At 41.0% G+C, this 14,398-nt stretch overlaps 2 protein-coding genes across 4 annotated transcripts; one reads left to right on the plus strand and one right to left on the minus strand.

The window, feature by feature from the left end:
* Positions 1–55: 55 nt before the first annotated feature.
* LOC311144966 (RILP-like protein 2) lies at positions 56–1,838 on the plus strand. Its single transcript, XM_084181161.1, has 4 exons — positions 56–593; positions 817–968; positions 1,046–1,183; positions 1,658–1,838. Exons 1-4 carry the CDS (start codon positions 300–302, stop codon positions 1,677–1,679), a joined length of 606 nt encoding a protein of 201 aa, XP_084037287.1. The 5' UTR covers positions 56–299; the 3' UTR covers positions 1,680–1,838.
* A 3,044-nt stretch (positions 1,839–4,882) lies between these two features.
* On the minus strand, positions 4,883–9,271 carry LOC311144964 (N-lysine methyltransferase KMT5A-A-like). 3 transcript variants are annotated; one of them, XM_084181159.1, is made up of 8 exons: positions 9,162–9,271; positions 7,866–7,939; positions 7,578–7,725; positions 7,034–7,199; positions 6,796–6,883; positions 6,477–6,536; positions 6,201–6,391; positions 4,883–6,078 (listed from the first exon to the last, which is right to left on the minus strand). In XM_084181159.1, exons 2-8 carry the CDS (start codon positions 7,872–7,874, stop codon positions 5,868–5,870), a joined length of 873 nt encoding a protein of 290 aa, XP_084037285.1. In that variant the 5' UTR covers positions 7,875–7,939; positions 9,162–9,271; the 3' UTR covers positions 4,883–5,867. The 3 variants fall into 3 exon arrangements, with proteins under 3 accessions (XP_084037285.1, XP_084037284.1, XP_084037283.1); XM_084181158.1 differs by having other exon boundaries at positions 9,147–9,271; XM_084181157.1 differs by lacking the exon at positions 9,162–9,271 and adding an exon at positions 8,144–8,308.
* Positions 9,272–14,398: the final 5,127 nt, after the last annotated feature.

Here is a 14,398-nt window from a genome sequence, read left to right on the forward strand (position 1 = left end):
GGAAAATGTGTTATCTTGTTACAAGCGGAGGGGAACAGGACATTGCTATTGGCTTACTTGTATGTCACTTATACACTGGCTACAGCAAGTCAACCATTCAGAATTTAGAAAGAGGATGGTCTATTCAGTTAGGCTACTACCCGTAATTTGAAGTGGCTACTGTAGCATGCATGGAACTAAATTTACAGTTCATAAGTATCTTGTATGTTAAATGTCACAACGCTCGATTTGAGAAATCGTTCCCACCGGTTGAGAAAACAAAAACGTGTTGAATTCAGTGCGTTTTTGGAACACGAGCAATGGAAGAGTTGAGCGAGTCTTCACCCGCTTTAGCGTTCGAGAAGGAAGCATTTGAGCTGACAGTGGAAGATGTTTATGACATTTCATACGTGATTGGCAGAGATTTGCTGAAAATAAGTAATACAGGTGAGGAAGTCTCTGATTTGCAATTCAAAATTGTCCGGGTTTTGGAGATGTTTGAAACTTTAGTGAATAAGTACAACCTGTCACTGGAGGAGCTGAAAATGGAACGAGACAACTTGAAGAGTGAACTGGATAGAATCGTGAGAGAAAGTTCTGCCGGGCAGGAAGCGGTGAGTTTGATCTTTTCAAACCAGGAAACTTTGTAACTGTGGTCAAAATCGATAACTTTACATTTTCCATAAATTGGTTATTCTCTAACTGGACTACGTCTGTCAGGGTATGTTCAAGGATGTTCCGTAGAGTTTCACTGGGTCGCTATACACTACTGTGCAACATACAGTTGTGGAGTCTTTTTTTGTTATACGTTTATCCCTTTAATCAATATGTTCTCAGCAAACACTAGGACCAAACAAACTGGTGGTGGACTTGAAAGATCCCAATAGACCACGCTTCACAATGCAGGAGCTGAAGGAGGTGCTTCAGGAGAGGAACCAGCTCAAGGCCCAGCTACTGGTGGCACAAGAAGAGTTACAGCTCTACAAGAGGTAGAATACACATCCAGACTTGACCAGTCCCCACAACCCACACACATATTTCATGTAGTGATTTGTTGTACTTGCAGTGGGATGCTGCCACAGGGCGAGCAAGCAATGGTAGAGGTTGACCTAGTATCTCCATCCCCTTCGAACCCCGTTTCTGACACAACAGATGAGACTAAAGAAGAGGAACCTAATGAAGGAATGACCACCATCAGAAAGCTGTGAGCAATTAGCTTCTTTCACCACCTAACTTTGCATAATCATAGTGAATTGCGAGAAGAGCATGCAGTTTGAAAAGGTTTATTTACACCCTGAAAACAAGTATTTCAGAGACAACCATAGTATCACACAGTAGACAACCATGTGTAGTTTGTTCTCACGGTCTGTCTCTGCCCTCGTAATGACCCGCTTGTGACTGGCTGGCTGTGTTTGTGCTGATGCTGTGTGATTGGGAGAATCTGAATGAAGAGGGGGAAAGAGAGAGCTGATGCCACTTCACGAAGCCAGCTTCACTGCTGTTGTCAGTATTGTTATTGTCTGTCTGACGTGACTCAGTCAAGCCTCAGCAGACACTGCAAATTCACGCAATCTCCTTCACCTCCTCTGTTAAGACTAGTAACTTCCAGGGACCTACATTGTGTTGGCAAGCTTACTCTAAAAATAGATTATGAACTAATTCTTATTTCTTTTTGTAGGTTTTCATTCAGACGGAAATAAGGACAACCTGTGAGAACAAGGACCTAAGGCATTAATAATATTAACGATGAACCAAAACATTTATGCACATGCTTTCTATTAATTATTTGTATTAGATCAGTTATTTTCGGTAATGAATGAATGTTTTTAACTGTGGAATAATTTTGGCTTTTTAAATGATATCTCAGCGTTGTCTTTTTATAGATTTGTCTTAACTGTTGTCATTAATACAGTTATGGGAAAATAACTATGCACATTTAGGTCAAATAACATGGTACAGACCAATGATTTATACAGTGCGTTTGGAAAGTATTCAGACCCCTTGACTTTTTCCACATTTTGTTACGTTACAGCCTTATTCTAAAATGGATTCAATTGTTTTTTCCCCCCCTCAATCTACACCCAATATCCCATAATGACAAAGCAAAAGCAGGTTTTTAGAAATTTTGGGCAAATGTATTAAAAATAAAAAACGGAAATAACCCATTTACAAGTATACGGACCCTTTACTCAGTACTTTGTTGAAGCACGTTTGGCAGCGATTACAGCCTTGAGTCTTCTTGGGTATGACGCTACAAGCTTGGCACACCTGTATTTGGGCAGTTTCTCCCATTCTTCTCTGCAGATCCTCTCAAGCTCTGTCAGGTTGGATGGGGAGCGTCGCTGCACAGTAATTTTCAGGTCTCTCCAGAGATATTAGATCGGGTTCAAGTCCGGGCTCTGGCTGGGCCACTCAAGGACATTGAGACTTGTCCCGAAGCCACTCCTGCGTTGTCTTGGCTGTGTGCTTAGGGTCGTTGCCCTGTTGGAAGGTGAACCTTCACCCCAGTCTGAGGTCCTGAGCGCTCTGGAGCAGGTTTTCATGAATGATCCCTCTGTACATTGCTCCATTCGTCTTTCCCTCAATCCGGACTAGTCTCCCAGGCCCTGCCGCTGAAAAACATCCCCACAGCATGATGCTGCCACCACCATGCTTCACCGTCAGGATGGTGCCAGGTTTCCTCCAGACATGACGCTTGGCATTCAGGCCAAAGAGTTAAATATTTTTTCCATTTAAGAATGATGGAGGCCACTGTGTTCTTGGGGACCTTCAATGCTGCAGAAATGTTTTGGTACCCTTCCCCAGGTCTGTGCCTCGACACAATCCTGTCTCGGAGCTCTACAGACAATTCCTTCGACCTCATGGCTTGGTTTTTGCTCTGACATGCACTGTCAACTGTGGGACCTTTATATAGACAGGTGTGTGCCTTTCCAAATCATGTCCAATCAATTGAATTTACCACAGGTGGACTCCAATCAACTTGTAGAAACATCTCAAGGATGATATTGAGATGGCGGCAGGTAGCTTAGTGGGTAAGAGCGTTGTGCCAGAAACTGAAAGGTCGCTGGTTCTAATCCCCGAGCCGACTAGGTGAAAAAATGTGTCTGTGCCCTTGAGCAAGGCACTTAATCCTCATTGCTCATATAAGTCGCTCTGGATAAGAGCGTCTGCTAAATGACAAATGTAAATGATCAATGGAAACAGGATGCACCTGAGCTCGATTTCGAGTCTCACACCAAAGGGTCTGAATACTTATGTAAATAAAGTATGTTTATTTTTAATACATTTGCAAACATTTCTAAAAATATGTTGTTCGTATTGTCATTATGGGGTATTGTGTGTAGATTGAGGGGGGGTAGTAATCATTTCATAAATTTTAGAATAAGGCTGTAACCTAATAAAATGTGGAAAAAGTCAAGGGGTCTGAATAATTTCTGAATGCACTGTATATACACTTGATGACTGAGGGGGTGCTGTGTTGAAGCCACCACGCCTCCATCTTGGCATTCCTGCACAATTGTAAAAATATTTTGCCCACAGTGGAGGTTTCATAATACCCATAAAACCTAGCGGTCAAACAGGGAAATGGTCCCAATCGTTTTTCCACAGGGGATTTAGAAACAATTAAAATAAGGGCTGTGTTTCGTGTAGACTAACCCTGGCGTGACGTTTTGATAACCATGTAAATCTGTTTCGGGCAAGGTGACTTAACAATATATTCGGCGCTATTTACTCTGACTCAAATGCTAATTCGCGTCAAAGTAGACATCATGCAAGACTACAAATCCCTGCAAGCTCTTGCACATTACATTTACATTTTAGTCATTTAGCAGACGCTCTTATCCAGAGCGACTTAGTGAGTGCATACATTTTTTTCATACTGTACATCATCTCTAGCTGACACCTTTGCCAACAGGTAGTGTACATTTTAAACTCAAGACCATTTACAGAATTGCCCATTTATTCATTACTACATTTAGCTAACATAGTTAATGGAGATTTTTTACCTTTGCCTCAATTCGGCAGTCTCATCCAGATCATCATGGCATTTTTAGTTCTTAATGATAGCCACATTAGCAGCTAATTAGCGTTTCATTTGTTTGGGGTAAATACCGGCAAATATTTTTATACGTCACCTTGTCCGAGAGAGATTTACATGGTTATCATGTAAACGTCACGCCAGGGTAAGCCTTCATGACACATAGCCCTTATTAAGTTTCTAAAATCCCCTAAGAGAAGATTGAATGGTGAAAAAACAATTGGAACCATTTCCATGTTTGACCGCTAGGTTTTATGGGTATTATGACTCATAATCTATAGAAATGCATTTATGTCTAGGTTTGTTTTTGCCACATTTATTCTATCAGACACCTCAATGCATACTTTTAAATTGTGAGCTAAAACAAAAAATGTCCTTCAAGTATTTTGTCCCCACTACAACAAAAATAATGTATTTTTTACTTAACATTTTAATTGAAATACTGTAGAATTCCATTCATTCCTATGGAGGACTGCCAATATGGCTGACCGGTGGCTTCAAAGCCTCTCAATGGCCAAAACATAGCATTAGCAATCAAGGGTTTATATAGGCGGCAGGTAGCTTAGTGGTTAAGAGTGTTGTGCCAGGAACTGAAAGGTCGCTGGTTCTAATCCCCGAGCCGACTAGGTGAAACATCTGATGTGCGCTTGAGCAAGGCACTTAACCCTAATTGCTCCTGTAAGTCGCTCTCTGCTAAATGACTAAAATGTAAATGTAAATATACATCACTGGCAGAGACTCACAACTAAATGTTTCCTCAAACTTTGTAAACAAAGGAACTGTAACAGAGGGTGTATGTCATTTCAATTGAAAATGTCTATGGCTTTAAACGCTGGGTTGAGTAGCACAGATCATGGTAATGAATCCCTCCCAAAATGATTTATTGTGGATTAGATAAAGTACAACAATTACATTTGCAACTACACAGGTAAAAGAGACTATATAAAAGTGTTACTAAAATTGTCTCTTGTAAATTTTTATGCACTTTCAGGAAATTTTTTGCTCTGAGTGACTGAGCATAACTATTTCACGCTAGTTCACACGAGGGCTTTTAAAGTCGACCATTTTAACCTTTCAAATAAGAATAGAGCAGCTGTAAAGAAAGCAGTTTAGAATTACAAAATCACTTTGTTGCACATTTTGAAATACACTGACCTACAGGGAGGATGCTGGACTGTTACATGTCTTTGGTAATATTCATTGGTATATTGTCAAAGGCCAAACTAGCTTTTCTATGCATTGCAAAATGAGCTTCCATGCTAGCCAGATTTCTGAACAGATTTATTTGTCTATGTACACATTTCATTTACTCTCAGAGCACCTTACATTGTAAATTGTTCAAAATTCATTAGGATTTCACCCATTGCAAAACAAATACCTACATTTTAAATCAAGTATAAGCTGGTGTCCCCGAAGCCTGAAGAGCATTGATGATCATATGAAAATTGTTGCTTCAACTAGAACCATACCTAACATTATCACTAATATAAAAAGCAGCATTATAAAAACAATAGCTTATGTTACAAAATATTTTTAATATCTTCATGGAAGCACAGGCCTAAATATGTATAAAAACTACCCCCAAATCCAGCAAAAAATTGATATACAGTTTTAACAAATTGACCTATGTGTCATCTCGAAGGTTGTCCTCCATTGTTCATACTGCCACAGTTTTGCCCAAATACATTGCTTGAAAAAGCAGATTAAAGCCAAACAGACTTCATTTGTCTCACCTGGAATCCCGAGTTTGCAGCTTAGGGCCAATGGAATGGTTAAAAAAAGAGAAGCTGAATCAAATGCACCTAGTAATTCCCTTGAGAGAATACTCTGCTAGTGTAAAAACAGCACATCAGTATTTGAGCCAAGGGTGAGCCGAGATGGATTCCTTGCTGCGGTCACCGTAGTCATAAAGCAGCTCTTCCTTTGCCTCAATGTCCCTGGAAGCTACCAGTATGAGATGAGGTATTCCATCTATGTCATGGAGTTTGGTCTGGCAGTTGCCATTTTTACTGTGGTTTAGCAGCCTTCCCAGGCGAGTTGATTCTTTTGTAGCATCCACACTGTAAAGAGGAAATTAAAGGTTTGAAAACATCCATGAGCTAGCTGACAACATCAAAGTTGTGGCAATGCATAAGTCAGTTACTTAATACACATTAAAATGAAGTTTGAGTAGATACCTTACCAGTATGTTTTGCTGAGATACTGGAAATAGTACATGTAGCAGCCAGTCCCGGGGTCTTGGGCATACAGAGCCTCTCTCTCCTTGGCATCAGCCAGATGCAACAAGTCTCCATGATACTCAATTACAAACTGCCCCTTCTTGAAACGTCTGACGGCAAACACTCCTCTTCCCTTACCCTCTATATGTTTGACCTATTGGGTTCAAGTACAGGTCAAATCAAATGCCAGGTTAAGATGATCCATTTCAGTACAATGTTACTTTAATTTCTAAACTAACCTGCAGTCCTTCTTCAACTCCATTTTTTATCAGGTAATCAAGGTGTCCGTGTTCTTCATTCTGTTGGCAGAGAGTGTGGTGTTTAATGAGTAAATAAACATTAGCATCCTAGCCCGGATGACGAAGTTGGCATAATCCAATGCAATCCACAGATAGTGGAAACTGTGGGTTAAAGGGATAGTTCAGGGATAAAGGCCTTCATTGCTAAAATCCCAAACCATCCACACATTAAAGTCTGAGCAAGAACATGTTTTTTTACTTGTTCTTGAATGGCATGGTTGATCTTCAAGCACAATTCACTCTGGCATTATAAACTGACCTTCAATTCAGCTTTGCTTTTTCTGGAACTCCGTCTAATAGGATAATAATCAGTGACCTTCCTGTTTTGGGCAGCATTGCTTTCTGCTCTGGATGAAAAGAGAATACAGTATTCCAGTGCGAAACAAGCTAATATTCCAATGGTCAGATGATCTGGTCATGAAGTGCTGGCCTGACAAAGAAATACTGTGCTCCATTTGAACAAATATTTTACTGACATGTTTGTCAACATGACTTACTTTTTTACTTTGACTTTTTGACTAGCCCCCCTCTCAGTTTTGGGCTTGGTGACATCATCTGGTGCAGTTGGGTTGGGGTGTGATTCTGGATCCTCCTCCTGGACATGCAGGGTAGTTGTCTCTCTGGGTACCAGAGCCAGGCAGGTCCTCACTTTATTCAGTCTCCCTGAATAGAATAGTTTGGAAAGAAGCACAGTGTACATCAGACTTTGTTGTATAAGCAAAACATAAGGCTTCAGGAGGGGAATGTAATGAATGCCTACATAAACAATTAGTGGTGTCATAAGACATTGGTCAGTGGACACTACTGCCATTCACACAGGAAATTATTCTGGGGGTCACTTAACTCCGATCTCCTGACTCAACGAAATTAGAGGTAAAAAATACATATGAGTGCAAGCATCGCATAGCAACATCTGGTGGGTCGCCAAGGTCTTATTCAGACCAATATTGTATGATGACGAAAAAGAGCAGGTAGAAGTCCAAGTAAGAGATTTTAACATTGTCATTAATGATGGTGGTTGGAGGACAAATGGTGGGTTACCTTTCACTTTCTTTGATGTCTCAGTTTGAGTACATTTCTCAGGCACATTTTCCTCTTGGATGACAGAACTTGAGTAGTCACACAGAGGAGATCTGGGTTTGCCAGGACTCCAAATACTTTTTATAGTGGGCTGACAATTACCTGCGTCCTGCAACACATTGTTTTTTTAAAATAAGTGAATGGATGCAACACGCACTTGTATAATTTAGCTAGCTAACAACTGAAAAGTATTGATAACCAATTGCCTGTATTAGTGCTATATTTCCAACACATTTAATAATAAGTTACCCGATTCATTTCTGGTTTATTTTCCTTTGTCTTCTTTTTGACCTGACGGGTTTCCTCGGGTCTGTTTTTCTTCCCTTTGAAAGCAAACATGTCAGGAGGTTAGCTAAGTGGACCTTAATAGCCTACCATATCCACAGTATATCCAACGCTTATGATAACTAGCTAGCTGATAGTCAAATGAGGGACGCAGCTTGCTAAGGAGTAACGTCGTCATCTAGCTAACGTTACTTCAAAACAGCCCTGTCTCGACTTTACTACCCATAAATTTCGTTACTTACCTTTTGCCATCTCAACTCTCCCACAACTAGACATGTATGTGCACAAGTTCGTGTTAAAAGTTGTGTAATGTTCGCGTGTGCTTCGTTATGTTGTGTTAACGAACAAACGCATCGCTAGAAGCCGAAATGAAGAGCCACCACCACGCACAGAATAACAAGACAGGGACTTCCTATCGTTTAAAAAGTTACTGCGTCCCTGATTGGTTAAACGCTACTTCTAGTAGCATGTGATTGGCGTGGTGCGAAACAAACTTTAGGAGCCCAACTAATGGTGAGTTCGTAAATTCACTCTGGAGTGCCAGAGTGCGCTCTAGGCGTTCGTAAATGCAGAGCATTGTAAGATTGTACTTTCATAAATTCTGAGCGTTGTGAACTCACAACGGCAGTCAAGCACCCAAGCTAACGTTGGCTAGACAGGATGAGAGAACCTCACCTCTGACCATTTTCCTAGACCTAGCAAAAAAAAAAAAAGTATATATATATATATATATATAGGTCGAGGAAAATGGTCACATACATGTTTAGCAGATGTAATTGGTGGTGTAGCAATGCTTGTAGCAGAGCTGGTTAGGCTGCTTTCATGTTATCCAGAGCGTTGGTGACTAACTGTGCTGCTGGCAACAATGTAAATGTTTTTGTTTTGTTTTTAAAGGTCGGCAAAAAATGTAATGACGCTCTAGACAACATGAAAACAGCCTAACCAGCTCTTCCAGGTCGAGTAAAATTATCAGATTGAGGTGTTCTCTCATTTGTGTCTGGAAGTAACTAGCAAGCTAGCCAACTTTAACCAGCTAGCTTGGGTGCTAGACAATGTATCACTTTGGCTACTTAATTCTACCAGTACGATTCCATGATTGTTTCGCCAACGATTGATCGGGAAGTGGACCGTTCTTTGCCTCTTATGACACCCATTGTTCGCTGAGCCTCATTGCATCTCACCCCCCATACAGCCTACATGAATTAAACAGACCTTGTATTTCAAGATAAAAGTAATGCAGCATACCCATTGAAACAATACCATTTGTGCAGTTGTGAGGTCAGAACGCTCAGATCAACCCTACTCCTCGGCCACAGCGTCCAGTGTACACTCCGAGAGCTAAACACTCTGAATTTAAGAACAGACAATCTGACAACGCTCTGAATTTACGAACGCCCAGAGGGCACTCTGGCACTCCAGATTGAATTTACGAAAACACCCTCTGATAATGCGCTAAATTTACAAACGACCCAGAGCACACTGGAGGCAATTTACGAACGCACCCTAAGGGTATCCCGAGAATGTATTTTATGAGTTGTCTGGGTTGATGTGATAAAAATAAAAAAATCTCAGTAAGCGAGTAGGTAACATGTTTTCATTCCGTTTAACCCATATGTGTCAATGTGTGTGTGTGTATATATATATATATATATATATATATATATATATATATATTCTGATAAAGATAAATGTTACCTGCAAATATTATTTGTTCTCACCTTCTGTTTCTATTTTAGAACTCTTGCTTTCCCAGTTCTAGATTCCGTCACCACCACATAGACTCAAGCGAAGCAATTCAATGCGTGTCATTCATCACATTGTATAGTCCATCATGATTGTGTAGCCTAAATGTTTAAATAATTGACGTAAGAGTAGGCATAGGCTATATTTTTAGATATTAAACGTTTTACTGTAACAACAATATGTGTAGGATAATAATAATGTAATTGTAATAATGTCCTTTATCCTTATTAGGCTACTAGCACAGGCTACAGTAGATGTGTACATAGTCATCTGCAGCATTCTATTTCATTCATTCAGTCATCCGAGTTTGACATTAGTACTATCTTTTGAAATATTTTGTGTTAAATATAACCTAATACAGTATTACAATAGGCAAATTCGCTGTTCACCCATGACAGAGTGGCCACGCACGTCTCCAACTCAATCATCAAGTTTACAAACGACACAACAAGTTCCTCGGCGTGCACATCACTGACAACCAGAAATGGTGCATCCACTCAGACAGTGTGGTGAAGAAGGCGCAACAGCACCTCTTCATCCTCAGGAGGCTGAAGAAATTTGGCTTGGCCCCTAAGACCCTCACAAACTTCTACAGATGCACCATTGAGAGCATCCTGTCGGCCTGTATCACGGCCTGGCACACAACTGGACTGTCCGCAACCGCAGGGCTCTCCAGAGGGTGGTGCGGTCAGCCCAACGCATTACCGGAGGCACACTGCCTGCCCTTCAGGACATCTACAGCACTCGGTGTCACAGGATGGCCAAGAAGATCATTAAGGACCTCAACCACCCGAGCCACAGCCTGTTCACCCCGCTACCATTTAGAAGGCGGAGACAGTACAGGTGCATCAAAGCTGGGACCGAGAGACTGAAAAACAGCTTCTATCTCCAGGCCATCAGACTGTTAAATAGTCACCACTAGCCGGCCTCCGCCCAGTACCCTGCCCTGAACTTTAGTCACTGTTACTAGCCGGCTACCACCCAGTACTCAACCCTGCACCTAGAGACTGTTGCCCTATGTACATAGTCATTGAACACTGGTCACTTTTAATAATGTTTACATACTGTTTTACCCACTTCATATGTATATACTGTATTCTATTCAAGGCTTATTCTATATAACTACTGCTGTACACACCTTTTCTATTCATATACTGTCCATAATGTTTATATACACTGAGTGTACAAAACATACACTGACCAGGTGAATGCTATGATCCCTTTTTGATGTCACCTTATTGAATCCACTTCAATCAGTGTAGATGAAGGGGAGGAGACAGGTTAAATAAGGATTTTTAAGCCTTGAGACATGGATTGTGTATGGGTGCCATTCAGAGGATGAATGAGAAAGACAAAAGATTGAAGTGCCTTTGAACGGGTTATGGTAGTAGGTGCCAGGTGCACCGGTTTGAATGTGTCAAGAACTGCAACGCTGCTGGGTTTTTCACACTCAGTGTGTATCAAGAATGGTCCACCACCCAAAGGACATCCAGCCAACTTAACACAACTGTGGGAAGCATTGGAGTCAACATGGGCCAGCATCCCTGTAGAACGCTTTCAACACCTTGTAGAGTCCATGCCCCGACAAATTGAGGCTATTCTGAGGGCAAAAGGGGGTGCAACTCAATATTAGGAATGTGTTCCTAATGTTTTGTACACTGTGTATATTTATATTCCAGACTCTGACATTGCTCGTTCTAATATTTCTTTCTTTTTATTTGTGGGATTTGCGTGTATTGCTTTGTATTGTTAGTTATTACTGCACTGTTGGAGCTAGGAACATTTTGCTACACCCGACCAATACAATTGTATTTGATAAAGCAAGTTAAAGGTACACTTACTGTTAACTGTTTTACCATAGATTCACAGTTTTTTGGTGTAACAGTGTTGTCTCGTGGGTTTCATAACCACCTCCTTATAACAATTCAATAATGATGAGACAGGAATCAGTTCAACCATTTATCTAGAACGTGCTCGGTCTACAACACATACACCTCCCATGATGCTCTGCGGCACAACCCCAATACACAACACACAGCTTCGACTGTTTTTATTTTTATTCCCTCGAGTTTCCATTAGCTTATGAACTGTCGCCGTAGTTCAGGTAAATGTGCAACGCAAAATACCTCTGTGGGAACCTGTTAAAAAGGCGCACAGCAAGTATATATTTTGTATTGGTAAAATTAGTTCTCCGTGATATGAACGTTCCAAAGGCTTCCAAAAGCGTATCACAAGCAGGGATTATGAATGTTTCTAAACATTCAAACAGAGCGTCAGGACTGTAGTACACATTGGCCCAGCAGTGGTCCATATGTCTGACTGAAAACAATAGAGAGGGCTGTATGCCTCCTTGGGTTCTCCAAATCTAGTGCTTGCCGTGTGAAATCTACTATGCACCATTGGGTTCTGTAAAGTTATAATTTGATGTTACATGTACTTGTAGAACTTAATTGTGTGTTTTTACCTTTTCTTTTGTTTTTCATTTGAAGGTATCATTCATGCCAGGGGGCTTGTACGTGAATGCCTGGCAGAAACTGAGAGAAATGCAAGGCCCTAACAGGCAAAGTGCAAACAAAGTTATTGGATTGAATTGGATCAACTCTCCAGACTGAAGATCTACAAGACTCAAAAGACAAAGCCCTTAGTTTTTATTGGTCCAATAAAAGTATTGACTAAAACGTCATTTTTAAAAAAATAACCGAGGTGGCACATGGGGCTTCGACAAAAAAGTTACCTATGAGCTGTACTTGACAGGAATTTCCTGGTTTTATTTGTGTTCCCATTGGGAATGCCTAATTTCAATATTGCTTGTATAAAATATATATATATATACAGTGAGGGAAAAAAGTATTTGATCCCCTGCTGATTTTGTAAGTTTGCCCACTGAGAAATAAATTATCAGTCTATAATTTTAATGGTAGGTTTATTTGAACAGTGAGAGACAGAATAACAACAACAAAAATCCAGAAAAACGCATGTCAAAAATGTTATAAATTGATTTGCATTTTAATGAGGGAAATAAGTATTTGACCCCCTCTCAATCAGAAAGATTTCTGGCTCCCAGGTGTCTTTTATACAGGTAACGAGCTGAGATTAGGTCTCATTTTTCTCAGCTTAGATCTCAGCTTGTTACCTGTAGAAAAGACACCTGTCCACAGAAGCAATCAATCAATCAATCAATCAATCAGATTCCAAACTCTCCACCATGGCCAAGACCAAAGAGCTCTCCAAGGATGTCAGGGACAAGATTGTAGACCTACACAAGGCTGGAATGGGCTACAAGACCATCGCCAAGCAGCTTGGTGAGAAGGTGACAACAGTTGGTGCGATTATTCGCAAATGGAAGAAACACAAAATAACTGTCAATATCCCTCAGCCTGGGGCTCCATGCAAGATCTCACCTCGTGGAGTTGCAATGATCATGAGAACGGTGAGGAATCAGCCCAGTACTACACGGGAGGATCTTTTCAATGATCTCAAGGCAGCTGGGACCATAGTCACCAAGAAAATAATTGGTAACACACTACGCCGTGAAGGACTGAAATCCTGCAGCGCCCGCAAGGAAAGCACATATACAGGGCCGTCTGAAGTTTGCCAATTAACATCTGAATGATTCAGAGGAGAACTGGGTGAAAGTGTTGTGGTCAGATGAGACCAAAATCGAGCTCTTTGGCATCAACTCAACTCGCCGTGTTTGGAGGAGGAGGAATGCTGCCTATGACCCCAAGAACACCATCCCCACCGTCAAACATGGAGGTGGAAACATTATGCTTTGGGGGTGTTTTTCTGCTAAGGGGACAGGACAACTTCACCACATCAAAGGGACGATGGACGGGGCCATGTACCGTCAAATCTTGGGTGAGAACCTCCTTCCCTCAGCCAGGGCATTGAAAATGGGTAGTGGATGGGTATTCCAGCATGACAATGACCCAAAACACACGGCCAAGGCAACAAAGGAGTGGCTCAAGAAGAAGCACATTAAGGTCCTGGAGTGGCCTAGCCAGTCTCCAGACCTTAATACCATAGATAATCTGTGGAGGGAGCTGAAGGTTCAAGTTGCCAAACGTCAGCCTTGAAACCTTAATGACTTGGAGAAGATCTGCAAAGAGGAGTGGGACAAAATCCCTCCTGAGATGTGTGCACACCTGGTGGCCAACTACAAGAAACGTCTGTCCTCTGTGATTGCCAACAAGGGTTTTGCCACCAAGTACTAAGTCATGTTTTGCAGAGGGGTCAAATACTTATTTCCCTCATTAAAATGAAAATCAATTTATAACATTTTTGACATGCGTTTTTCTGGATGTTTTTGTTGTTATTATGTCTCTCACTGTTAAAATAAACCTACCATTACAATTATAGACTGATCATGTCTTTGTCAGTGGGCAAACGTACAAAATCAGCAGGGGATCAAATACTTTTTTCCCTCACTGTATATTTTTTTTTTATGCATTGCATGTAGCAATGCCCCTATCATTTAGTGAAACTCGCATGGATTTTATAGTGTAAGAGTGTATAAAGGGCATTTTGACAATGGATGAGTACTAGCTAGTATCTTTTAAACATATTTAAGCATGAGTGACCGCAAAAGGGATAGTGCCAAACACACCACATTACATTTACGTCATTTAGCAGACGCTCTTATCCAGAGCGACTTACAGTTAGTGAGTGCATACATTATATATTTTTTATTATTATTTTTTCATACTGGACCCCCGTTGGAATCGAACCCACAACCCTGGCGTTGCAAACGCCAT

The sequence above is a fragment of the Coregonus lavaretus genome (assembly GCF_964263955.1).
Source record: "Coregonus lavaretus genome assembly, chromosome: 17".
In the NCBI taxonomy this organism is placed as follows: Eukaryota; Metazoa; Chordata; class Actinopteri; order Salmoniformes; family Salmonidae; genus Coregonus; species Coregonus lavaretus.

What these genes read in the sequence shown, in the direction of transcription:
- LOC311144966 (XM_084181161.1), top strand. Translation starts at nt 300, where the DNA reads ATGGAAGAGTTGAGCGAGTCTTCACCCGCTTTAGCGTTCGAGAAGGAA. An exon ending in GAGTTACAGCTCTACAAGAG is followed by an intron (nt 969 to 1,045) that starts GTAGAATACACA and finishes TTGTACTTGCAG; the next exon opens with TGGGATGCTGCCACAGGGCG. An exon ending in ATGACCACCATCAGAAAGCT is followed by an intron (nt 1,184 to 1,657) that starts GTGAGCAATTAG and finishes TTCTTTTTGTAG; the next exon opens with GTTTTCATTCAGACGGAAAT.
- LOC311144964 (XM_084181157.1), bottom strand. Translation starts at nt 8,177, where the DNA reads ATGTCTAGTTGTGGGAGAGTTGAGATGGCAAAAG. An exon ending in GAGAGTTGAGATGGCAAAAG is followed by an intron (nt 7,940 to 8,143) that starts GTAAGTAACGAA and finishes TTGCTTTCAAAG; the next exon opens with GGAAGAAAAACAGACCCGAG. An exon ending in GAGTTGAAGAAGGACTGCAG is followed by an intron (nt 6,392 to 6,476) that starts GTTAGTTTAGAA and finishes TGAACCCAATAG; the next exon opens with GTCAAACATATAGAGGGTAA.